The 24,690-nt window shown below is 35.1% G+C and overlaps 3 protein-coding genes across 6 annotated transcripts; 1 reads left to right on the forward strand and 2 right to left on the reverse strand.

Moving 5' to 3' along the window:
• Nucleotides 1-1,118: 1,118 nt before the first annotated feature.
• On the reverse strand, nt 1,119-3,007 carry LOC131003544 (heavy metal-associated isoprenylated plant protein 23-like). Its single transcript, XM_057930059.1, has 3 exons — nt 2,698-3,007; nt 2,532-2,614; nt 1,119-1,514 (listed from the first exon to the last, which is right to left on the reverse strand). The coding sequence occupies exons 1-3, from the start codon at nt 2,852-2,854 to the stop codon at nt 1,290-1,292; spliced, it is 465 nt and encodes a 154-aa protein (XP_057786042.1). The 5' UTR covers nt 2,855-3,007; the 3' UTR covers nt 1,119-1,289.
• A 7,499-nt stretch (nt 3,008-10,506) lies between these two features.
• LOC131003561 (uncharacterized) lies at nt 10,507-11,056 on the forward strand. Its single transcript, XM_057930078.1, has 2 exons — nt 10,507-10,525; nt 10,623-11,056. The coding sequence occupies exons 1-2, from the start codon at nt 10,507-10,509 to the stop codon at nt 11,054-11,056; spliced, it is 453 nt and encodes a 150-aa protein (XP_057786061.1).
• A 5,994-nt stretch (nt 11,057-17,050) lies between these two features.
• Nucleotides 17,051-23,327, reverse strand: LOC131003554 (aspartic proteinase-like protein 1). Of its 4 annotated transcripts, none has more exons than XM_057930066.1 (10): nt 22,703-23,327; nt 21,629-21,767; nt 20,294-20,535; nt 19,966-20,193; nt 19,744-19,882; nt 19,575-19,645; nt 19,393-19,492; nt 19,225-19,285; nt 19,021-19,092; nt 17,051-17,558 (listed from the first exon to the last, which is right to left on the reverse strand). In XM_057930066.1, the coding sequence occupies exons 1-10, from the start codon at nt 23,026-23,028 to the stop codon at nt 17,350-17,352; spliced, it is 1,587 nt and encodes a 528-aa protein (XP_057786049.1). In that variant the 5' UTR covers nt 23,029-23,327; the 3' UTR covers nt 17,051-17,349. The 4 variants fall into 4 exon arrangements, with proteins under 4 accessions (XP_057786049.1, XP_057786051.1, XP_057786050.1 ...); XM_057930068.1 differs by having other exon boundaries at nt 21,629-21,741; nt 22,703-23,323; XM_057930067.1 differs by having other exon boundaries at nt 20,294-20,569; nt 21,629-21,741; nt 22,703-23,323.
• Nucleotides 23,328-24,690: the final 1,363 nt, after the last annotated feature.

Consider the following 24,690-nt stretch of genomic DNA (forward strand, 5'->3'; position numbering starts at 1 on the left):
CCCAACTATCGACGACCATCGGTGTAGTGGTGGTGATCACCGGCGGCAATGCGACCGCCGCTGATTACCGGCGGCATATAGCCGCCGCTGATTACCGGCGGCAATGACCGCCGGTAAACGTTCGGGAAATCACCTGAGCTTCCCAAGAAACTCCACCGGCGGTAGGGCCGCCGCCAATCTCCGGCGGCTGAGCTTCGCCGTCGGGATTCACATCTCCGACGAGATAAATACCGGCGGTAGGTTGCCGCCGGTAATTGAATCGCCGGCGGCCGTCCCTTTTTTACCGGCGGCAAATGCCGCCGGTAATCACTTATTTTTTTGTAGTGTCTAAATTGTTAGAGTTATGTTTGTTAGATAGTTGACAATTGGAGTCATGGTTGAATATAATTTCATATTTGATGATGCTCTCTCAAACTCTAGATGAGATGATGCTCAAAACTCCAGACGAGATGATGCCCACAACTTGGTTGGTCTTAAAACTCCAAATGATACGATGTTCGATAAATCAGTTATGGTCTTTTAAATATCAGGCGAGATTATTTTCATAATTAGTTATGCTTTTAGAAGTTCGGAATTATATGATACTCACAATTCAATTATAATTTTTCAAACTCCATATAAAATTATGGTCAAAAGGCAAAAAAAAAAAAAAAAAAAAATGAACAAAATTAATAAATCTTGTAACAACAAATGCAACAAATCAATCCGCCATCATACCTATGTCAAATTTATATGTATTTCTACATTTTTTTTTTCTTACGCGTTAACTTTTTATAAAATTTCATATGAAAACTAATGGGTATTTTTATGATCTCAACAAAATTAATAATTTAATTGCTAAAAATTGTTGAGATTAATATAATTTAAAATGTATTACTAATTTAATTAAATTTAATTAATTATATAAAAAATTAACATAAAAATTTATTTTATATAATTATAATAAGAATAACATAAAATATATAAATGACAAAAAATATGTACCCGTCGAATTTCGACGGGTAATACACTAGTACAAAATGTAAAGTTTAATGTAGCAAGAGATCCACGGCCTTATTGATGTACTCAAACATTAGGATTATACAACTATTAATTTTATCCATATATATGAAAAGCGGTTATAAAAAACACATTAATTTACTCGATTAATTATATTCATATCATAGTCCTATACATTTCCAAAAACCATCCAAATCACGACCTACTTAAATAATTAGAACAAAAATGAGAGATCAAATTATTTAATACTACTACCCAAAAGAAATTAATTAAAGAAAATAATAGTGTAATTACATGAGGGAGCATGCATTTGGGTTGTCATCGCTGAACATAGCCATGTAACTGTAAGGGTCCTCGAACTTAACGGCGGCGACGGTGGCGGGTGTCGGGTTGTCGACTTTCCTGACGAAGCCCGGCGGAGCCTTCTTGTCGTAGGCCTGCGGCGCGTAGGGATGCGCCACCAGATTGTAGGGCACGTACGGCCAAATCTCCGCCTTCTTCCCCGTCGATTTCGCCTTCTTCAGCACCAGGGCCGGTCCTGACAGAAATGAGGCCCTGGGCGAAATTAGAATAATGGGCCCCCAATATATTATTGTACGCCATACATTGAAAAATAAAAAAATATACATTGTTCATACAAAGAAATTGCCAAATACTAATATTCCAAAACCAGAATGTGGATATGTTATTTGTATACCTTTCCCTTTAAAAGTCTTCATATGCTATTGCTACCAAATATCAAGCAAATTCGCATCCACATAATTATTTGTGCCACTAATTGATGATTGAACAAATTGAGCAAATAATTATTTTTTTGATTCAATAGCCTATGGCCGTGCAGCAAAAGAAAAAAAGAACAAATATACATGACTAATACAGGGATTAGAAATTTTTATGTGTCAGTATACTTCTCTGAATGACTAAACTTAATAGCTACTAAAATTACGACCTAAAAATATAATATTAATCTAAATATACATTATGAAAAAATATAATACAAGTTCTTCGCCTAAAGACATAACAGTAATACAAGTTCTTCGCCTAAAAAAAAGCAGTACAGGTTCTTCGAAAATTAAGTAAAATCAATAAATATAATAAAACATTACGTACGATATATAAATTTACATACTCAAAAAAACCAAAACCAAAAAGTAGATAATCTGAATTCAGAATCTGCAGTGTAAATTTTTTTTGCTCGAATAATTAGGCAGATAATCAAAAATCAAGAAATAAATTGATATAAGAGAATTCATACGATACCTTATATTTATATTCGCGATTCAATCAACGGTGAGAAATAAATTGCAGAGACAACGTTCTTCATTCTAATTTTTTCGAGAAGATGAAGAGGTTTTCTTTTTTCCAAGAAATACGTTGGAAGAGGACGAAATTTAATGGTATCTGATAAAACCTATAACTTTGTTAGACCCAAAATTAAAACCTATAATTAATGGAATATAATAAAAATTTTGGGCCCCAAAAATTTTGGGGCCCTGGGCCGTTGCCCAGGCTCGCCCACCCTCAGGACCGGCCCTGTTCAGCACCTTGCCTTGCTCCACGTACCCCGTCACCGTCACCTTCTGCTGCTTCCTGTTTATTTCCACAGATTTCACTCCTGCATCATTATCATCATTTTCAAATTACTAGCTAGCCTTTTCCCCACCTAATTAACAGACAAATTAATTCTATAATAATTACCTGAGAGAGAAGACAAGGCGTTCTTGACTTTGAGCTCACAGCCATCACAGTCCATTCTCACCTTGAGGTTTACTGTTTGAAATTGCTTCTTCTTTTTGTGCTTCTGTCTGCTGCTCATCATCTCTGATATGTATTCCAAAGTTCCTGATACACCCATTTTTCAGAAAACCTCAATTTCTCACTGCCTACCTATTTCAGTTTTGAAATACCTCGCTTGTTTATATAGACATTTCTGCAGATCAAAGGGGCTGTGGCCCCCCTCCCATAACACACCATTTTTTCGACATGGCATGGGATTATTTAATACAGAATGTTATTCACTTATTCTTGAGGTTTTTTAATTAATGTGTTTACTAGATGTGGGAGAAAGTGACAGAAAGTGAGGGGAAATATAAAGTAAAGTAGAGGAGTAGTTTAAAGTGTCAAACCAGTGGAAATTTTTTAGACCCAAATTCACCCAAGAAAGAGACATGTTTTGCTCTTTGTCAAAGGGTGCGAGTATTTTCGGGGAGAGGTGAAAAAAATTCACCATCTTGGAATAAAATTTCGATTATTATTATTTTTTAATTCGGATTCAAATTGTTCGACATAAAAGGGTACAAAAGATTTGAGGTTTTAACATGGTCAAATTTCATGAGACTCATAACAGATGTAACTATACAATATTATATGGAGTTTGAAATTAGTCCAACAAGTTCGCAATATTGGACATCAGATACTCAAAATTTTCGTACATGATACAAAATGATGAATACAACAACATGCTAGATTTAAAATCAAGGAAATACACCATTAATAATATAGAATTATCATCATGCTTTTTTTTTTCTTTGTAGATGATAATTAGCATCGATTTGAAAAGGAGACCAGGTTGATTTTTTGGGAAGTTACTATTATAGAAAGGAAGTTGTTTTAGTAAAATAATAATGGTGCAGAATATTAAAAAAATCATAATAATGGTTCAGCATTAACAAAATTACAACCACCAATAATAGAGGGGAATAGCAGTCACGTCCCGAGACGGGACACGTGGCCATATCAGATCGACGGGGTTCAAATCGAACGGTTTGAAACGAGCGAATCAATGTTTTGGTTTGATAGATAACTTGCGATGATATTTATGAAGGGAAATGCTTCACTCTTGCCAACTTTGAAACCGCGTGTATGAATTAATTACGCTGGGGAATCGTCTTTTTCTTTGTTATTTGTATTTTAAATTGGTTTTGGGAGGATTAAGAATACCCATTTTGACATCAAATATTAGCTTTGCTTATTTTAATGTTGTTGGACTCATAAATGTGTGTATACTTTCGACTAACAGCTCAGATTTCCTCCCCTTTTAAGTGTTGTTTTAGGTATTTTAGTTTTTCGGCTATGATACAACTTAATTAGGCTGACTCATAAATTCCTGATAATTTTCTTTTTGGAATTATCTATTATGTGAAGCAGATTATTAGATAATCAAGGATAACATTTTTTGCCTTTTTAGAAAAAGTATAGTTAAGTTGGAAAAATTTATGGATAAACTTGGATAACCAAATAATTGTTTTTCTTAATTTTAATTTAAAATTAATATGCATCGTTGATCTTGTATATATGATCTATATGGTTATTATTAAAAGAAATATTATTGTGATATAAAAAGAATCATTTTCATATAAAAGCACTATTGTAAAAAATATCATTATTAAAGAAACATTATTATAATATTAAATTAGCAATAATCTACTTAAAAATTAATCCAATCATTCATTTAATCAATAACAACAATGCAGATTAATTTTCAACCATATGGATAGAAAAGTTTGTGTCAATGGTTCGAAATATTCATTGAAAATGGTGAAAATCAACAATTGTCCACCCAATATTATTTTAATAAGTATAACCAATTTTTAGTATTTTGGATGTAATAATTCTTGTCTTTCTCTTTTGTACGTACAAAAATACAACCTCTTTTTTGTTTTGTTCTCTCTCTCTCTCTCTCAAATCCTAGTTGTTCCACCGTTAAAGTCCTAATCTTCTCGACGAGTTACTCTCTTTTTCTCTCTCTGTTGACCTCTTCTGCGATTTTACCGGTATGTCGTCGCCAACATTTTATTCTCCAGGTAAACTTCTCTTTTTCTGATATTGATGAGTTTCAAGAGTTTCAGATCTAAGAGAGTTATGAGATATAAATGCAGATCTAAGAAGACTTGGAACAAATTTATACCATCCGTATTAAAATTTATCGGATAAGCCTGAGGAATGGAAAGAGCCAACCCGCCTACTTGCACCATCCATTCTATCCATTCATAGATCTGTCGTACATATGTGCGACACGAATGATACGAAATATGTCATTTTGTATCATTTGTACCAAGTGTACCGATAAATACTTTTTGGGTGGTAAGGAAACCAATCTCGAGTTTTCTTCATAATACCTTCTAGATTTAATTTTGAGATATAGTTAGATTAGCGAGATTTCGTTTTGGTTTTGTGAGATTTGTACTTGTATTTATTATCGAATTTGTTATAAAATAAAAAAGGTAAATAAAATGTTGTTTCGAATTTGTATTATTTCAAATTTTTGTCGCGCCAGAACCTAGGACGAAATACAAATTTCTATTTTGCATCATTTGTCCTAAGCTGGTTTGTCGTGCCGAGTTTTAGAATGAATGATACAAAATAACATATTCATATCATTCGTCTCAAGAGGTTGTCGTGCCAAAGTCTATCGCGCTAGTGTTGATACGAATATGTAATTTCGTACCACTTGTGTCAAGGTCTTTCGCGCCAACACATAGAACGAATGTTACCAATATGCTATTTTAATTTGTATCATTCATCCCAATGTATGTTGCGCCAAGTATTTGGCACGAATAGTACGAATATGCAATTTCGCATTATTCGTACAATGATTTATCGCGCCAGCACTTGGAACAAATGGTACGAATATCTCATTTCGTATCATTTGTCCGTAATTAAAAAAAACTATAAAGTATAACTAAATCCATAAACTACGTACATCTTCATTCTTTATCATGTCTTTCACTTTCTTGTACTGAAGGAAAGCGTCGTACGGAGACAACGATATTTTATAATTTATTAATCTTATATATAAGAAATAATTGTTGATTTTCACTATATATTTTATATAATTAGTCTAAAAAATTCCCCTCAAAAAGTTATCGCAATCTATATACCTACTTATTCATGGCCATTACTTCCCCCATAAAATTCAAAGCTTGCAAATATTTAAAGTCAACATGACAAGATATCATAGGAAATATATTTGAAATTTTTGTGACGATGATATAAATAGAAATGAGTTAAGACGTGATTGGGGGGGACACAGCTGGAAGGAAACTGGTTACCATGACATAGTGCCCTAAAATTCCAAAGATTCCACGTCTCTCAAATTCAAGGTACAATAATTTTTTACAATGTTGTAACTATTTATTGTCTACTAAAATTATTATGATTTTATTAAAAGGACAATTGTAATTTATGGTCCGAATCTTAGCATCATTTGTGAATATAACTCGAATTTTAAAATATATAAATAAATAGTCTAAACTTTGAAGTTATTTGTAAAAATAACTCGAACTTTAAAAAGTATAGAAAAATAGCCTGAACTTTAGAGTCATTTGTAAAAATACCATAAACTTTAAAATATATAAAAAACGACACAAACCTTGAAGTCATTTGTAAAAATGGCCCGAACTTTAAAGTCACTTGTAAAAATGGCAAGAAGTTTAAAAAATACAAAAAACAATTTGAATTTTTGAAGATTTGTAAAAATGTTCTGAACTTTAAAAAATACAAAACTAGTTTGAATTTTGAAGATTTGTAAAAATGGCCTGAACTTTAAAAAACTAAAATGACTCGATCATTTCATAAATACAAAAAATAACTTGAACTATGGCGATGTAGAAGGTCTGAAGTTGATGTGAAAAGTATGTGAAAAATCTCAGTCTATCCATAAGTAGGATTTTATGAACTCGAAGTTAAAAAAAATCGTATTTTCAATAATATTTAAGAGAGAAGAATTATTTCTGCGAGATTAAAATTCATATGAGAAAAGAATTATTATACTTTCTTATGAATATTCCAAGTGAATTTATAATTTTTACATCAACTTCAAACTTTTCAAGTTATCATAATTCAAATCCGAAAGTGTAAGCTCATGCCATTTTCATACATTTTATAAAAGTTGAGGTCATTTTTTGTATTTAATAAAGTTCGTCCATGCCATTTTTTTATATTTTGAAAGGTCATGCCATTTTTACAAATGACTCCCAAGTTCAGTCATTTTTAGAAATGACTCCAAAGTTAATGCCATTTTTCTATATTTTTTAAAATTTGGGCCATTTTTACAAATAACTTTAAAGTTTGGACTATTTTTTTTATATTTTTTAAAATTTAGGTCATATTTCCAAATGACTTTAAATTTCGAACCTTTAACTAGCCCTTTATTAAATTGAATTATGTGTGGTATCTCTATCTCATGTGTTGTCACATTGTTTTCCACCTAAAGAAGATTTTGTCACGATATAATTTATCATATGAAGAAATGTATATAACTCCAAGAATATAATAAAATTTTGAATTTGAATTATATCGGAGAATATGACCCTTTAATATTTTTACTAGTGTTTCTTTATATAGACAATTATAATTTAAATCTCAATAGTTGGACTTTGTAGCAAATTAACTAATATTTTAGATAGTTTCAATAATGTTTCAGCATTTTCATTTAATAGTAATTCATTCCTTCTAATTGTTCGCATGAGTTTTAGATTGAGGTTTAAACATTCGTCTATCAAGAAATGCAAATTAACTGAAATGAAATTTTATTGAGAAAAAAGAAAACGAAAATGAAAAATAATAAAAAAATCAAAGAAAAACCCGTTGAAGGCACATCAGTGTAAACTAACGGGCTTCGAAAAACATAACAGAAAATCAATAGGCAAGAGCATCATCGTCAGAAAGATGAGAATCCATGATGGCCCCCCAACGTTGAGAAGAGACCGGCGTCATCGCAAGACCGGCAGCATCCCCAGGAGCGTAGATTGTAAAAGCATTGAGAAGAAGACCTTTGACTGTGGTTTCTTGGATCTTGCTCTGAAAACCAAAATATCCGAAGGCAAACTAACATATAGGAGCTCTGAGTAGCAGAGTGCCGTAGTCGGTGCTTTATAGAGGTATCAGAATCCCCTCCTTCCTGTTTTTTTAGTAGCGCCCTTAGGGCGCCCTCGGCTGCACTTGACATCAGTCGAATGATCGTCAATAACCGGCATATCAAGCGCAAAAGATGCCGAGTCCGAGGCAGCGAGCCCAATCTCCGAAGCAGGAGGCATCCCATCCGATGATTCACGCTAAATGCAAATTAACTAGTAATATTTTAGATAGTTTCAATAATGTTCTAACATTTTCATTTAATAGTAATTCATTCCTTCTAATTGAGGTTTAAACATTCGTCTATCAATAAATTCAAAATTGATTGAGAGTTTTTGAAATTTATTTGTTTGGGTTGCCTTCTCACACTATCAATTTTATCGTTAGGCATCTAATGATTAAGTAATTGAGTCAAAAGTTAGTAACACAAAATTAGAGTTTCAATTATTCGAGTTGCAAATTTGAACATTCAACAACAAATTCCTCTCTCATATTCGGACATCCAGGGATGGGGCTCTTTCGTCTTTAAAGAAAAATTAAAGAGAGTCAAATCTATGCTTAAGGAATGGAACAAGAGCACCTTTGGCAATCTTGAGCAGTCAATCACCGAACTAAAGAACGAGCTTCAATCTTGTGATGCCGTGGATGATGCTTTTGGTCTGGAAGAGGACGAAGTTCTAACAAGAAATGAAATCAGAGCCAACCTTTTACTGCAAACAAAGAAGAAAGTCAGCCTGCTACAACAGAAATCCAAGATCCGTTGGTTAAAGGAGGGTGACCTGAACTCTAGCTTTTATCATAAAGCTATTGTGGGGCGAAGGAAGAAGAATGAGGTTCACGGTTTAAAGATCGAAAACCAATGGGTTGAGGAACCGAGGGCGATCAAAGAGGGAGTGAAAAACCTTCTTTGAAAAGCTTTTTAAGAAGAAAACAAGGACGCTGCCGACGCTCCCTCGAGATTTTACAGTTAAATGTTTGTCCAATGAAGATAAGCTCGGCTGATACAACCCTTCACGGAGGAGGAGATTAGAGAAGCAGTTTGGAGTTGTGATGGGAATAAAAGCCCGGGACCAGACGGATTCAACGTGAACTTTTGGAAAAAGTCATGGGAGGTTATCAAAAAAGATTTTCTGCAGGTTATGCGTGAGTTTCATTCTAATGGGAAGCTTTCACGAGGCTGTAATTCGTCTTTCATCGTTCTTATCCCAAAGAAAGAGGAGATCTGTTCCCTTGACGATTTCCGACCAATTTCCTTAATTGGTAGCTTATACAAGATTATTGCAAAAGTTCTTGCCGGGAGAATGAAAGCTGTGATGGACTCGATCGTCTCGGAAAATCAGAGTGCTTTTATTGGTGGTCGGTTTATTCTCGATGGGGTCGTGATCCTGAACGAGGCAATCAACGAGGCAAAGAAAAGAGGTAAAACAAGGCTCATCTTCAAAATCGATTTTGTAAAAGCCTACGATTCGGTCGAGTGGGATTTCCTTGACCTCATGATGGAAAAATTCAATTTTGATATTAAATGGAGAAGTTGGATTAGAGGTTGCCTCTCCTCTGCCTCAGCCAATGTACTGATCAACGGGTCGCCGTCTGGTGAATTTTTGTTGGAGAGAGGATTGAGGCAGGGGATCCTCTTTCCCCGTTTCTCTTCCTTTTGGTGGCTGAAGGACTTCATCTGTTGATTGATAGAGCAGTTGGGAAATCACTCCTCAAGGCGGCTGAGATTGGTAGAGAAAAAGTTAAGTTGTCCCACCTTCAATACGCAGACGACACCATTTTTATCATGGACAATGAAGTTCGAAATGTGATCGCAGTTAAAAATATTTTGAAACTTTTCCAGTGGATGTCGGGATTGACGGTTAACTTCAACAAAAGCTGCTTGATGGGCATTGGGGTGGATGAGGAAAGGGTGGCTCTTTTGGCTGCAATGTTAAAGTGTAAGACCGGAAATACTCCTTTCAAATACCTCGGAGTCAAAGTGGGAGGACATTGTAAAAGAGTGGTGGATTGGAACTACATGGTGGACAAAGTCAAGAAGAAAAATGAGGGGTGGAAAAACAGGAAACTCTCTCTGGCCGGACGGATTACATTAGTAAAGGCAGTCCTCCAAGCTATTCCAACTTTCCAACTTTCCTTCACCTTTATGCCTAAAGCAACGGTAAAATCTCTTCACTCTTTGTTTGGCCGTTTTCTGTGGGAAGGAGGGAGGTGTGAGTCCTCTCGCTCGATTTCTTGGGTTAGATGGTGTGACCTGTGTCTCAATAAAACCGAAGGGAGGTTGGGACTCATTAATATTGAATGGTTTAATATTGCTTTGGTGATGAAATGGTTGTGGAGATTCCTTGCTGGGAAGGATGCTTTGTGGGTTAAAATCGTTAAATCTCTGTATGGGGATTTGGTGTGGGAGGAGGACGGATTGAGATGTGAAGGGAGGAGGAGGGCGATGACAGGGTGGTGGGATCTGATCGTGAAAGCCGGGAATGGGATGATGGGTGGCTGATTCGAAAACAACATCTCTCGAAGAATTGGGGATGGAAGGAATACGAGGTTTTGGACTCATAAATGGGTTGGGGATAAACCTCTTTCTCTCGGGTTCCCAAGATTGTTTAATCTCCGCGAGAATAAAGAGGAATTGGTGTGCGATTTGGGAAGATGGGTGAATGGGAGATGGGTTTGGGAATTTAGATGGAGACGGGAACTTTTCGAGAGGGAGAAGGAGAGCGTTAACACTCTACTGTCTTGTCTTTCTGGATGCGTTCTTATTGCAGGCAAAACGGATGGCTGGATCTGGAAAGAGACTAAGGATGGAATTTACACAACAAAATCTGCCTATTCCATTCTCCAATCTGGAAGTTCGGAGAGCTCGGCGCCAAACGACAGAGTGAAGATGACAGCAACGGTCTGGGACATTCCAGCCCCACAGAAAGCTAAAGTCACGGCATGGCGAGCGCTCAGAGATAGATTACTGACGTGCGCAAACTTGAGAAAAAGAAATGTCATGATCGATGAAGTCGAGATGAACTGTAACGCATGCTTCGAATCAGTTGAGGACCTTAACCATACTCTTCTCCGCTGTCCGAAGGCTTCGGCAATTTGGGATGGTATTTCAAGGTGGATTGGTTTCCAAACGGCCCGATCGCAAGCTGTGCAGGATCACTATTTTGCTTTCTCTCATTTGGGCAAAGGTAAGAAGAGTAAGTAGTTCTTGAAGTCTCTTTGGGTGTGCACTGTGTGGATTTTCTGGAGGCAAAGGAACGCAAGCAGATTCGATCAAAAGGGGTGGGACATCCCTGGTACAGTGGGGGAAATCATCACTAGAATGTGGAGCTGGATTAATATCTATAACATCTTTGTTTGGGATACTTCTTTTTCTTCTTGGTTCTCTCTTGGCCCCTCGGCCTTCCTCTGTACTTAATGGTTTGTGGTACCTCTGGTACCTTCGGCTCTATTTTAATCTACTTTCGTTTTTCTGGTCAAAAAAAAAAAACTTCTCTCTTTGTCATACGTCTAATGATTAAGTGATCAAGTTAGAAGTTGGCACCAGGGGCGGATCCAGAATTTGTTGATAAGGGGGACTGACCTTCGCCCCCGAGCCAAAATTTTAGAACAGTCCGTACAGTTCATTTTTATGTTCAAATAGAATTTTAATAGACTTAGGATTAGAATTCGATCACCTACTATAATAAATAACTATTCTCTTTCTATTGATTCAATAACACATACTCACATTGAAAGCAGATAAAAAACTACCGCTATTTATTTAAAAAAAAAATAATCTAGCTTCTACAAGAATAAACTTATTTTTATTAGTGTATTGAAAGGTATTTTTATTTTTTTTTCTGAAAGTTAGACTGGACTAAAACTAAACTATAAAGATATTAGGCTAATTATATTTAATACTCCCTCCGTCCGCCAAGATTATGGCAATTTGCTTGGGCACGGGATTTAATAAAATTGGTGATGATTTTGATGTAGTGGAGAAAGAGTCCCACCACTTTATGAAATGAGTGGTTGAAATTGAATTTTGAGTGGTTTTTTGTAAATAAAGAGTGTTAGTAAGGATAAAATATTAAAGAGGATGGTGGGACCATTGCCATAAAAGGAAAGTGACATAATCTTGGCGGACGCCCGATATAGTAATTGTGACATAATCTTGGCGGACGGAGGGAGTATATATAAGACAAAATTTTAGGCTTGCACTCGGTTGGAGCCTAATGCACCTACTATGTGGATCCGCCCATGGTTGGAACCACAAAATTAGAGTTTTCCAATTATTCGAGTTACAATTTTATGGTTGGAACCACAAAATTAGAGTTTTCCAATTATTCGAGTTACAATTTTGGTCATCGGACAACAAATTTCTCTTTCTTCTCTTCTCTCTTTATTATTTTTATTTTTTTGGATTATTTCAAAAAATTGTCAAATTTGAGTTATGAAACAAATATTCAATATGTATATTAAAGTAACGATAATTACAAAGTCTTTAATTTGGTGTAAAAAATATATAAAATGAATTTTGAATTAGTAACTTATGATAATTTAAAATTTTAAATATTTTTTTTCTCTCTTCTTTCTCTACTATCTCTTCAATGGTTTTTGAAATATTCTCTCTTTAATTTCAAACACACGTTTACTTTTTTTCATGCTATATTATTTGATTTATTTTTCTATATTTCTATTACTTTTATTTTTATAGTTATTAGAAGAAAAATAAGTAGATGTCAGATTTTGTGTTTTGCATATCTTTTAACTATAAGGACGTAACTTCTCTTTGATTGATAACTTTATCGTAAAAAAGTAAAGGATAATAAAAAAATTCCCTTTAACTCCTTCTGTTTTTTTCCCCCTCATCTATCTATCTATTTAATATATAAAAGAGGAATTTTTCCCTTCATTTTTCCCTCTCTTTTTCTCTCTCTTCTTCCACCAAAATTTTCATTATTTTTAGTTTATTTTTTTATATTGTAATTATTTTCTAAACGTCATCAAATTTGACCATGAAAAAATAAACAATATACATCTTATATTTAATATAGTATAAAAATCATAAAAAATTGAATAAGTTATGAAAATATTAAAATATTTTATTTTCTTTCTCTTCATTAAAAATTTATAACTTTTTATTTACGTTTGTATAAAAATATTTATTATGATTAATAATATATGCAGAGTGCAAATTTTCAATATCGAATAATTTTTAAATTTATTTAATAACTTTAATTATCATTACACTTTGTATAAATTGAATATTTTCATTTTTAAATTAAGGATTTTATTGAGTAATTGGTGTGAACTTCTCCCTCCGTCCCACTTCAATAGGCTCACTTCTATTGAGTACGGAGATTAAGAAAACTTACTTTTTAGTAGGAAAGTGGTAGTAAAGTGGTGTGGTCCACGCCAATTAAGTACAACTTTTTTACCCAAAAAGGAAAATGAGCCTATTGGAGTGGGACATCCTAAAAAGGAAAATGAGTCTATTGGAGTGAGACGGAGAGAGTATTATATTTTATTAAAATATATTTTGTATTTGTGTTATATTTAATTTTTTTATTGTTTAAATTTATTTATTTATTTAAATTTATCGTTTAATTTCGATGTCGATTCGTGCATCGCACGAATGGGTGTATACGAGTCTATATAAAAGAGGAGTTTTTTCCCTCCCTTCTCCCACCATATTAGTTGATACTTTTTCAGTTAACTTCAAAAGGTTGTTCTGTGTGTTTTGAAAAAACTATTGATAGGTGTATTCCCCCCCCCCCCATATATACACATATTCTAGACCTTCTGGGACCTAACATATATATATATATATATGTATATGTATATATATATATATATATAGGCCAAAGTTCAATGAAGAAGGCCTAAATGTAAGAAAGAAGAGAGAAGTAATCTCATCCGTTGATCTTATCTAATCTAACGGACATGATTTGTTCACGCCATGTTCAACGGAGTTTTTCGTTGAACATATGGGGGGTCGAAACCCAGAACCCCCAAAATATTGTATATGTTCACGAATGTTCAACGAAAAAATCCGTTGAACATGGCGTGAACAAATCATGTCCGTTAGATTAGATAAGATCAACGGATGAGATTACTTCTCTCTTCTTTCTTACATTTAGGCATTTTTCATTGAACCTAACCCTATATATATATATATAATAATTAATCATCTAACTTAATTTTTATAAAAATAAATCAATCAATTAACAATATTTTATATATAAAAATTTAATATGAAATTACAATAAATATTAATACATGTGATGATCAATAATCTAAATAAAGTCATGTTATAATTAAGATTAAATTGAAACTTGGTGTATTTTCTAGTCAGACTATAAGGTCATGTTATAATTGCGATTAAATTGAAAATTGATATTTTCTAATCAAATTATAAGGTCATGTTATAAATTAGAAAATTGACAAACTATAGGTATTTTCCGGCAATAACCCCAACATTTAACTATTTCCTCTCTTTTTAATAGTTTATTTTTCCTAACGAGCATCTCATATTCTAATGGGCACAACTAACCTAAATAGGTCAACATTTAACTCTATTGATAATTATTATATTTGTAATTTTGACTAAAGAATACAATACATGTAGAGGGTTTTTTTTTTGTTTAAACAATACATGTAGAGGGTTATCTCTATTCATAAACAAATAAATCTGGGTACCGAAATTTAGGTAGTCACATCATTAGTTTTAATAGACCAAATGATTAAGAAAAATGGGCCTTCCCCTAACCAATATTTTAGATAAATCTATATTGTCATACAAATTAAAAACTATATTATTCCTTTCCAATCAAATTTTTTTTTGTCAAACGTTGTCTTCTCCTGAATGTATTGTTCCTTCCGAGCAACTTCAAACATCAATTCTTGAGATATTGAATTTTCTAATACAATGTACTAACGAAATGAGATTTTCTTTGACAAAATGAAATGAAATGAGATATCTAGTGTGGTTTTACAATAGATTCATGTATAATGACTTTCGCTCTTGCCTACATTTTTCTTATCCTAATTCATAATGGATCCTTTATACAACTTAGATTTGGATACAATCATAGACTTGGAGAAAGTTGTATTGAAATTACAATACATAATCTACCATTTATGTTAACGAATTGACCAATTTTAAACTTATTGTATTATCTAATTCTTTAAATAATTAATTATATATATTTTATTAATCTAATCTATCAAGCAAAGTAAACTCTCGTAGGCTCGTAGCAACATCTCATAAGAGCCAATTAACGAAGAAAACCTCCCTAAAAATGATTTCATATCTAATGTCTTTTTTTAAAATTTTTTCTAAGTCTTAGTTGCATATACCTTCAAAAATTAATATATACACACATGACACATCTATGAAATCAGATTAAAAATTTACATGGAAAACATAGATCCTAAAGAACCAAAAGCTTAAAGGTAGAGCTAGGATGAGTTTCTCTTTATGCAAAACAACAAAGGAAATAGTAGCTTTTGGGATTGGAGTTGGAAGAGGTGCCAAATGCCAATTCTTAAAAGCCACACTCATCCAATCTTGATAGTTTATTCATTCTTTTTACCTCATTGTCTTCACTTGCTAGCATCTACTACAAACACAGTCCAAAACCCTCCAACTCCCCCACTCAACAACGCATCACAAAAATATGTTTTGATCTAGTGTTGCTAGATTTCACCACTCACATAAATTCATAAAATAAACACAAATGCTAACAGCATTATGAATCTTAGAAAAGTAGGGGTGTCAATAAGCCGGACCTAATATATATTTGCATAAATCCAAAACGCACTCCCAAGTATATGTGAGAGTATATTATAACTAGTTGCATACTCCTCTGTCATATATCTTATTTTCACATTTTGTGCAAACATGATATCCAATTGCCAAAGTTTTACTTTCTCCATCCCATAGATAATTACTCACTTCTCTTTTTCATCTGTTCCATTGATAATGATCTGTTCTGAAAATATAAATCACCTTCTCTCACAACAAGTTATGTGATCCATCATTTTCTATTACTTTTATCCTTTAATCACTATTCTTCTTAATAACTGTGTCGAACACTACTAAATCATTATCAATGGGACGTAGAGAGTATTTATTTATTTTTCAATACGATTGATTTTGTAGACTCTTCATATTCCCCAGATTAATTAAAAATAAAAAAAGTAAACGTCTCCACTTTCTTAATATACATTGTCAAACGATTAGAGATATTGATTAAAAAATACTCCCTTCATCCCTCAAACACATTCCTAAAGGAGAGTGACACGAGTTTTAATAAAAGTTAATTGTGTATTTGATGAGTGGAGAATGAGTTCCACAAAAAATAAAGATTGTAAGAATAATAGTTAGTGAAATTATTTTCAAAAGTAGGTTAGGAAGATGTTTTGAGGACGAACCAAAATGAAAAGAGAAGAAGATGTCTGAGGAACGAAGGAAGTATATTGGATAAGTTCGTAGCCATAAAAGAATTTCAAGGGGTGGGTGGTCTATTCCATTAGTGACAATTGTTCAAGCTGGCATTTCAAAAGTTCAAACTAAAACCAAGAAAATATATTCATGTTTATTCAGCAGGGGCCTTCCTACTTGATGCAAAAATCAAGAATAGTAAGAAAATGCTTCAATTATGCAAGCTGTCAATTTGGACTAATGTGCTCGAAACAACATTATATAATAAAAGCTTGGAACATAAATATTTGAATAAAAACAGACCTTATAATGCTTCCTTAGATTGAGAAACACACCTGCACCAAGACTAAGCTTGTTAGGTAAACAAGAATCTTTCTCAAATTTTTGAAATTTGCTGCACAAATGAAAAAATATCTGCAATCAACATAGAAATATTCTTCAGTACTTGTTAACAGATAAGGTTTCTCTGGCTTCCAGCTAAGTTCTATCAATATGATTTGAGAGAAGCCCTACCTCAAAGGCTACCTATTGAAATGAGAGTCCAAGCCTACATAAATTCCAAGTTAAAGTTAGTATCCTATAATAAAGGATTAACTTTTCCCAGAAATGGTGCATAAAAATGCAATATTTGCAGTTCAAGAAGCAAAAAGTGCAATAATAGACCTTACAGATCGGATGCCATTGAGCAACTATGGAAATATCACAAGACTGTAAGGCGTGCTCGAATTGAAGTTACACAAAAGAGAGAGAGAATCAAACAGAGACAACTGTAAAAAACTGTAAATGCCATGGTTGATGTAATATACAACCAAAATTGGGGAATTATGTATATCTCTATGTAAAGAAAGTTTTACTATTACATACAACAATACACAAGTGGAAAAGGGTAAATCAAAGGGGAAAAGGTGCTAGGAAGAACTCTACGTATCACCACCCTATTTCAAAGCCTAAATAAGAATATATAAAGAAGGAATGTTGTGATGGTGAATAGTTATGATGCAATGGAAAAGAATGAAGCTAGGAATCAGAATTTACATAGAACTAACAAAGAACTATATGTTATGTACTTATGAGAAGTGGGCTATGAGCATCAATGAAAACAGCTTTGCCAAACATGACAGGCATGTGGCGGAGGATTTGGAAGGTGTCCTTCCGGCTACTGCAGGAGCAACTGCACGACTATTTGGCGCACTCTGCTGCTCTGTTGTTGGCAGAGAATTAGAAGAGCTGTTATTGCCTGATGGATTTGGAGGCGCTCTACCATCAAGATCCTTACCTGGAAAGGAAAAATTAACATTCAGATTGATGGTGTGAGCTAGATAGAGAAACGAGGTTTTAGGTAGACTGGTAGAGAAATATGAAATATAAGCGCACAACTCTAATTCAAACTTAATGACTAAAAAGAATGTCTCAGATCTTGTAGAGTCCTCATTTATGTTTCTTCACTACATCTACAGAAAAGCACACTCTAGAGAGGGAAAACAATAGAATTTCCTAGGATGCCATGGACCAATCCTAATAAGATGCCATGGACCAATCCTAATAATAAGTTATTAGTAGTGCAAAAGCCATAAGTTGACCATGAAAAAACAGCTATTACAGACTCAGTATTATGGATTTTGTTCAAATCTTACAGGGACTGGCACCTCAAGGGACCAAGGCGTGATCTTGAAATTGTATGCATTTTTTAATGTTGCCATTAGTATTCTAGTACTTCTTTTTAGTACCATTTTGAAGTTTTGTACTTTTTTTATGTTCATTTTTCAAACTGTGAGTTCTAGCATATATATAATGAATCTTCTGCTAACAATCAAGTTACTGAGATTACTAAAGCCAAATAATAAAACATTAGCAAGCACAGCCTGAAGTATCACTAGTATACAGGTAGCAATATTTTGTTGAAATTGGTACATTTATCAGCAGAAGATGCGAAAAACAGCCATGCAATTGAATTGCGTGGTATTTGTTGTAGAATATTTTGTATATATGTTTTCTTATTTATCTTGTAACCCCAGTTCTCTCTATATATATGTGAGAGTCTCTTGTATTCTACACAATGAACATAATAAACTATTCTTCTCCTCTCCTGCGTGTCTCCATATTTTACCATTCTATATGGTATCCGGGTATGAATTCTTCACCCCAATCATCTCAGTAGCAGTGCGAGCCATAGCTCTGTACTCAGCCTCGGCAGAAGATCTAGCAACAATGTGTTGTTTCTGACTTTGCCAAGTTATCAAATTTCCTCCCAAATAGGTGCAATATTTACCTATGCATTGTGATAACCAAGCAGCTATCTACATTGCCAACAACCCAGTGTTTCATGAGAGGACTAAATATATTGAGATTGACTGCCGTTTCATTCGAGAGTGCGTCTTGAGTTAGACTATTGCTACCCCTTTCACTTCTTCGTCCAACCAGATTGTTGATATTTTCACTAAACCATTGGCGGAAAACGTTTCTCAGGACTTTGCACCAAGATGGACATGATCGATATATATGCTCCAACTTGAGGGGGAGTGTTGTAGAATATTTTGTATATATGTTTCTTTATTTATCTTGTAACCCTAGTTCTCCCTATGTATATGTGGGAGTCTCTTGTATTTTACGCACTGAATATAATAAACTATTCTTAAACTATTCTTCTCCTCTTCTACATGTCTCCATATTTTACCATTCTACAGTTTTATATGAACAAAATAGATAAATTTAAGCACACGCTAGAATCTGACACTCACAATTTGATTGAGACCAACCCATCTTGAAGTTTTCCCGATCATATACAATCTGATATCCAGTCATGAAGTTCTCTGCAAGACATAGTCAAATCAGAAAGATGATAGACAAAAGGGCATTCAAATGATGCCAACCAAATGGAAAAGGACACAAAACTCATTGCTGTCCATAGTAAAAGTCAAAAGCATTTATTAATATGCACTTACGTCCGATTGTCCCAATATCTCCATCCATGGGCTGTACTGCAAAACAGAATCCAACAGCTCCCTGTACCAAAAACAGACAATAAAAAGATTTTACATGTTTCGCATCTTAAATATCACCATTCATGAATTAACAATCAAAACCATCTATAACTCCAGAAACCGAAGAACCTGAGTTCCGTATATCACAAAAACTGGATTCTTGACCACAAAACTTTTGGATGTTGCAAACTTCAGAGTGAAAGAAGGAAGCTTAGGCACCCCATTGGAACTGTTTAACCATAAAACAATCAGCTGTGGTAGATAAACAAATCAGCAGGTAGCCATATGGTTAACAGTCAAAATAAACACACCTGGATTTGTAACAGTACTGCCATGGGTATCCTTCAAAACTAGATTTTGAAGCATTTACTTGTCTGTCAAACTACAACCGAAAGTGATTCAAAACAAACTTGCTTACTTTTACAGCATATACTAAACAGGATGAATAAAACTGAAAGAAAAAGGAAGACAAAGAATTACCTCATTAGCCACCTTTTCAAAAATTTGTGCTGGGAGATAAGAGAATGAAGACCCACTGTCAACCAGCATCTGGAAATCCGTATTGTCAAGACATAAACTCTCGATGCAGCAGGCATCCACTCCAACAATATAAGTTAAACTGTAATGTATCATGAACTAGATCAAACTTGATCTACAATGAACAAACAAAACAATAAAAGATTAGCAGCTGTTGTTACTTACTTTTTCCCATGCAAAGGCAAAAATGGAGTAGTTTGTTGGCCAGCTATTCCCTGGTCCCCGAAAAGTAGCCTTCCAGAATCATCTTCGTTAAAACATAGAGAAAAGGAGTTTCTAATATATCCAGCTTTTGCAAGAAAGCTTGCAACAGAAATTTCTCCAAGTCCAAGACCCAAGAGACCATCAGGAGCAACTCCACTCAGGTACCCACCAGTTTGTTTACTACCGCATCTAAAATAGAAGAACATACAAGCATCAATAAAAGAAGGGGCAAAATGTTTCTTTATGGTAGTTCTAGGGCACACTAAAGTATGAGCAAAGTAAAACGCACCCAATAACCACTGGAGCCTTCACAGATTTGTTAGATACATCTGAATGGCCTGGCAGGAGATGAAGAATATCTTCAACCAGAAATCCAGAAGTTGAGGTATCATCTGAATAGTAGTTGATGGTATAAGGACATTGTTGCCTAGGGTTCGGACAGTTTGTACCCAGTTCGCATAACTGATGGCTGCAAGAAATTGTTTTGCTAGTGCTAGAGCCAGAAGGATTGTACTCATTAAGATCTTTATCCTGCATAATAAATGCCCGAAAAACAAGAGGGCACCTGCCAATCAATCATTTGAAATAAGTGATAAACATATGACTAAGCAGCACAAACTTCGCAGCTCTTTGCTTCTGATACGAGTTCATACAAAACAAACTGAAAGTCCCCACCCCCCTCCCCCACACCAAAAGAAGGAAGTGTACGAAATGCAGTTTGTTTCCATGACTTGTAACGTACTTAGTTCATCCTACAACTCATAAACAAAAAAGTTCAGCCAATATAAACAACCAAGTTCAAACATCTATCTAAATGAAAAGGTAACGTTCTGCCTACGATAAACGTGAAACTTAACATTTAACGATATTTTTTTTTCTTATTTACTCCCTTAAATTAGATATGGCAGCTAATAAAAGCTTCCGTTATAAATAGTCCCATGATTCCACAAGTTCCACCATATAATGCATTCTAGTATGTGCTTCTCCATGAATAGGAGGTGGGAAAAGAGTATAGAGAATACTTGAAGTTATTGATAGAAACTCTTTTATCGGGAATCTAATTATAGAAATGCAAATGTTGATCCCCATCAGCAGTATTCTAATGCTTCGATTATGCAAGTTGTCGCTAATGGAATAGATCACCCACCCCTTGAAATTCTTTTTGCAAATCAGTATTCCGATGGTAGCAAAAGTGATAAGTGTTGGGACTCTTGGTAATTAAATCCAATTTGTAAAAAGGTTAATTTAAAGATACCAGATAAGAAAATTCCAACAAACAAACCTCCCTGAACCCCAACCCCCATAGGCATATGAAAGAAATGCCCAACTGACAGAGGGAGGCACATGGAGAAAGGCATTTGATTCCAAACATAAGAAAGGCAGAAAAAGACAACTATTATTTGCCACCATCAAAGTTCTACCACTAGAAAGTCTAAGGCCAAGATAATTGACCAGATTTCTTGCATTCAAATGCTTAAGCATCATGAAACTGCTATTGTGAGTCTATATACGGACTGCAGATTTTTTGCTTTCTCTCATATAAAAAAAGTTATCACTAAGGAAGGAAGTAAATTAGAACCAACTTGGGTGCTCATGGACCATTGAAAGAGAATGTATTACATACCAGGCTGCTATAGTAACTGGATGATAAAGGTGCACATTGAACACAATCACAGGGAACCCAAAATAGATCACTTCCAGCATCCAATGCCACAAGAAAAGACACTTTTGGTGTACCTATGTCAATCCACATATAGTGTAACCTGTTTGAGATCATGCAAGTAAAATGAGTGTGATAAGAAAGCAGTTCCCCCCCCCCCCCCCCACAACCCCAACCCAATTGCCATACTTCAGACAAATAAGCTTGATAATTTAATATTGCCATACATCTAGTAACCAAAACAAGTATGGCATACTCTAGCTTATGGTTAGCCACATAAAATGTGAGACAAGAAAAGAGTTTGTTTACAAGCTTCCCACTCCCCACCCGCCCGAAAATGTAGCGTCTATTGTTCTCCTCATCACAAGTAAATTTAAGTACAGTGGGAAAATAATCTTTTTTAGGAAAGAAAAAAAGGACTTTTTTTTTTTTCTGTTGGCCATTGTATCTGAGATAATTAAAAGGAAAGCAATACTAGTATCAATTGCATTGTCCAAGTTATTTCCCCATAGAGTAAGCTCTTAGGCATACTGCCTAGAGTCCAACAGATGCAATCCCCAAATATTAGCAACGATCTGTATTGCAGCCTATAGAAATTAAGATTTCTTAAAATGGCATATTTGATCAACTTTAATAAAACTGTAGGAATTCTCTAAATGCTAAAAGGCTCCTATTCTAGATTTGGCAACAGAACAGCATAAATATTCAGCTTTCCAGATAATTTCCGGTTACCTTCAAAAATTTAATTACACTGTTTATGAAAAAAACGAGTCACTCCCACAATTTTCGGGTTTTCCTAATAAATAGGCTGCATACCTTAGATCAGACACGTGAAACTAGAAGTACTCCGAAGACCATATATAACTATTCATCAATCACATAAATGTTCACTGTAATTTAATCTCCTTCACTTGTTCCAGAACAAGTTCCCAATTCCCATCACATAAAATGCGTGTAGCGAAAGTCAAATTAGCAAAAGAACTCAACGCTGAATACAAACACATAGATACAAGCTGAAGAGAGAGAGAGAGTTGCGACCATCCGAAGTCATTTCCGAGAGGCAATGTGGCGCTACCCTCAGAAGGGTAGAGAAATTGAAACTGAGGATTCAGCTTAAGCGTCTGGCGCTGGACGTCGCTGCTCAGCAGGCGCCGGTAATACTCCAAGCTCCGGCGCTGCGGCCAAAAACCATCACCACCGCCGCTCACACCAGCTCCATTCCTCAAAACCCTGGCATCCCGGTGAGCCTTGGCTTCATCCGAAAATCTATGCACCAGTCTCGCAGAATACACGATTGGCGCCCCTAATCCACCCTTAACACACAAAACAAGTAGCAAACCCAGCAGAGGTAACCGGATCTCCATGAATAGAAGGAGATCAAAGAGAGGAGAACTTGATTATCCACAGCGGAAGAAGGTATATATGTGTGTGTATTTTACGAAAACAAATGTGTACTGTAGTTGTAGTTGTAGTTGGTAGAAGAAGAGTAAATGCCTGAGCGAGAGAGAGAAGTAATGGTAGGAGAAGTGAGGAGAGAGAGAGAATGGGGCTAACTTGCGCCGGGGGAGGGGGAAGAGAGAGAAAGTGCGGTGAGTAGCTAATGAGGAGTGAGGAAGAAGATGCACAGCAGAGATCAGGGGATTGAGCATAGTGCGCGGCGTGGCGCATTTTAATACGCACCCGAAAAGGAAAGTATGAAAGTTACTCTTGTTTTTGTTTGTTTCCTTCTCTTCTTAGACGCTCCATATTCAAAAATAGTGGCTTTGGCAACTAAAAATCATGATTTAATTCGAAATTATAATTTTAACATCAATTTTAAAAGTGGTAATATACAATACTACACAACTCTCTCAACTTATATTCACATTATACCCACTTTTTTCAAACAATTCACCCCATATCCATTTCAATATTTAACTATTTCTTTTGGTACTTTCATATTCCTTCACCATTTTCTATATCTGACTTCGGAACATGTGCACTGACAAAGTGAAGTTACTTTTGACCGAATATTAATTAATTTCATCATACATTAATAATTTGATTTGCATTTGTAGAACTATGCGCACTTTATTAATTTAAATTGCACATATTAATTTGATTTCAGCATACATTATTAATTTGATTTCAGCATATATTATATTTTCTTTATTTACATTAGCTTTATTTTGATTTAATTTATTTATTGAGCATATATTATTACAATTGCGAAAAAAAATAATTAATCACAATTGCGCAAGAAACGAATACAATTCCTCAAAACCAAAAAAATCACAATTGCCCAAGATTAATACTCCCTCCGTCCCATTATTGAAGACACACTTTCCTTATTGGGGTGTCCCAATAATAAAGACACACTTCCAAAAAAGGAAATAATTAGGCAATTTAATTGGTAATTAACATAGCTTAAACCATCTCTTCCTTCTTCTCATTTCCGCCTCGGTCTTCTCAAACCATCTCTTCCCTCTTCCTTCTTCCCTCTTTCCCACTCCTCTCGGTTGCACCGCCCTCTCATATTTCCTCCGCCGCCCTCTCTCGTCTCCGGCGACCCTCTCTCGAGTGTGGTGTGTTGGTGTGCTGGGGGTATGAGGTGGAGAGGAGCAAGCCGGCGGCAATTCCGCCGAGGAAGGAAGACAACGTCGGCGGCGAAGAGCAATGGTCGGCGGAGATTTAACTTTCCGGCGGTGGACTAGGGTTTGCAGCGCGGCGCCCCTCCCTCTCTCTTCTCCTTCTCCGTCGCCGCCTGCTTCTCCTTCTCCAGCCGACGTCGGCTCTGGGGCCGCGCCGCGACCGCCTTCCTTCTTCCCCTCGCATCTCTCTCTGCCCGACTCCTCTCGGTTCTCCCTCATCTCTTTCGCTCATCTCTCTCTCCCTAGACTCTGTGTCTGCCGCGATTCGATTTTTGGGTTAGGGGCTAGGGTTTGCCGCGATTCGATTTTTGGGTTCGATTTTGCAGGTTCGATTTTGGTGTTGATTTTGGGTTTGATTTGGGGGTTGAATTTCTGAGGTGGTGGTGGTTGTCGTAG

Source organism: Salvia miltiorrhiza, unplaced genomic scaffold, assembly GCF_028751815.1.
Source record: "Salvia miltiorrhiza cultivar Shanhuang (shh) unplaced genomic scaffold, IMPLAD_Smil_shh original_scaffold_220:::fragment_1, whole genome shotgun sequence".
Lineage (NCBI taxonomy): Eukaryota > Viridiplantae > Streptophyta > Magnoliopsida > Lamiales > Lamiaceae > Salvia > Salvia miltiorrhiza.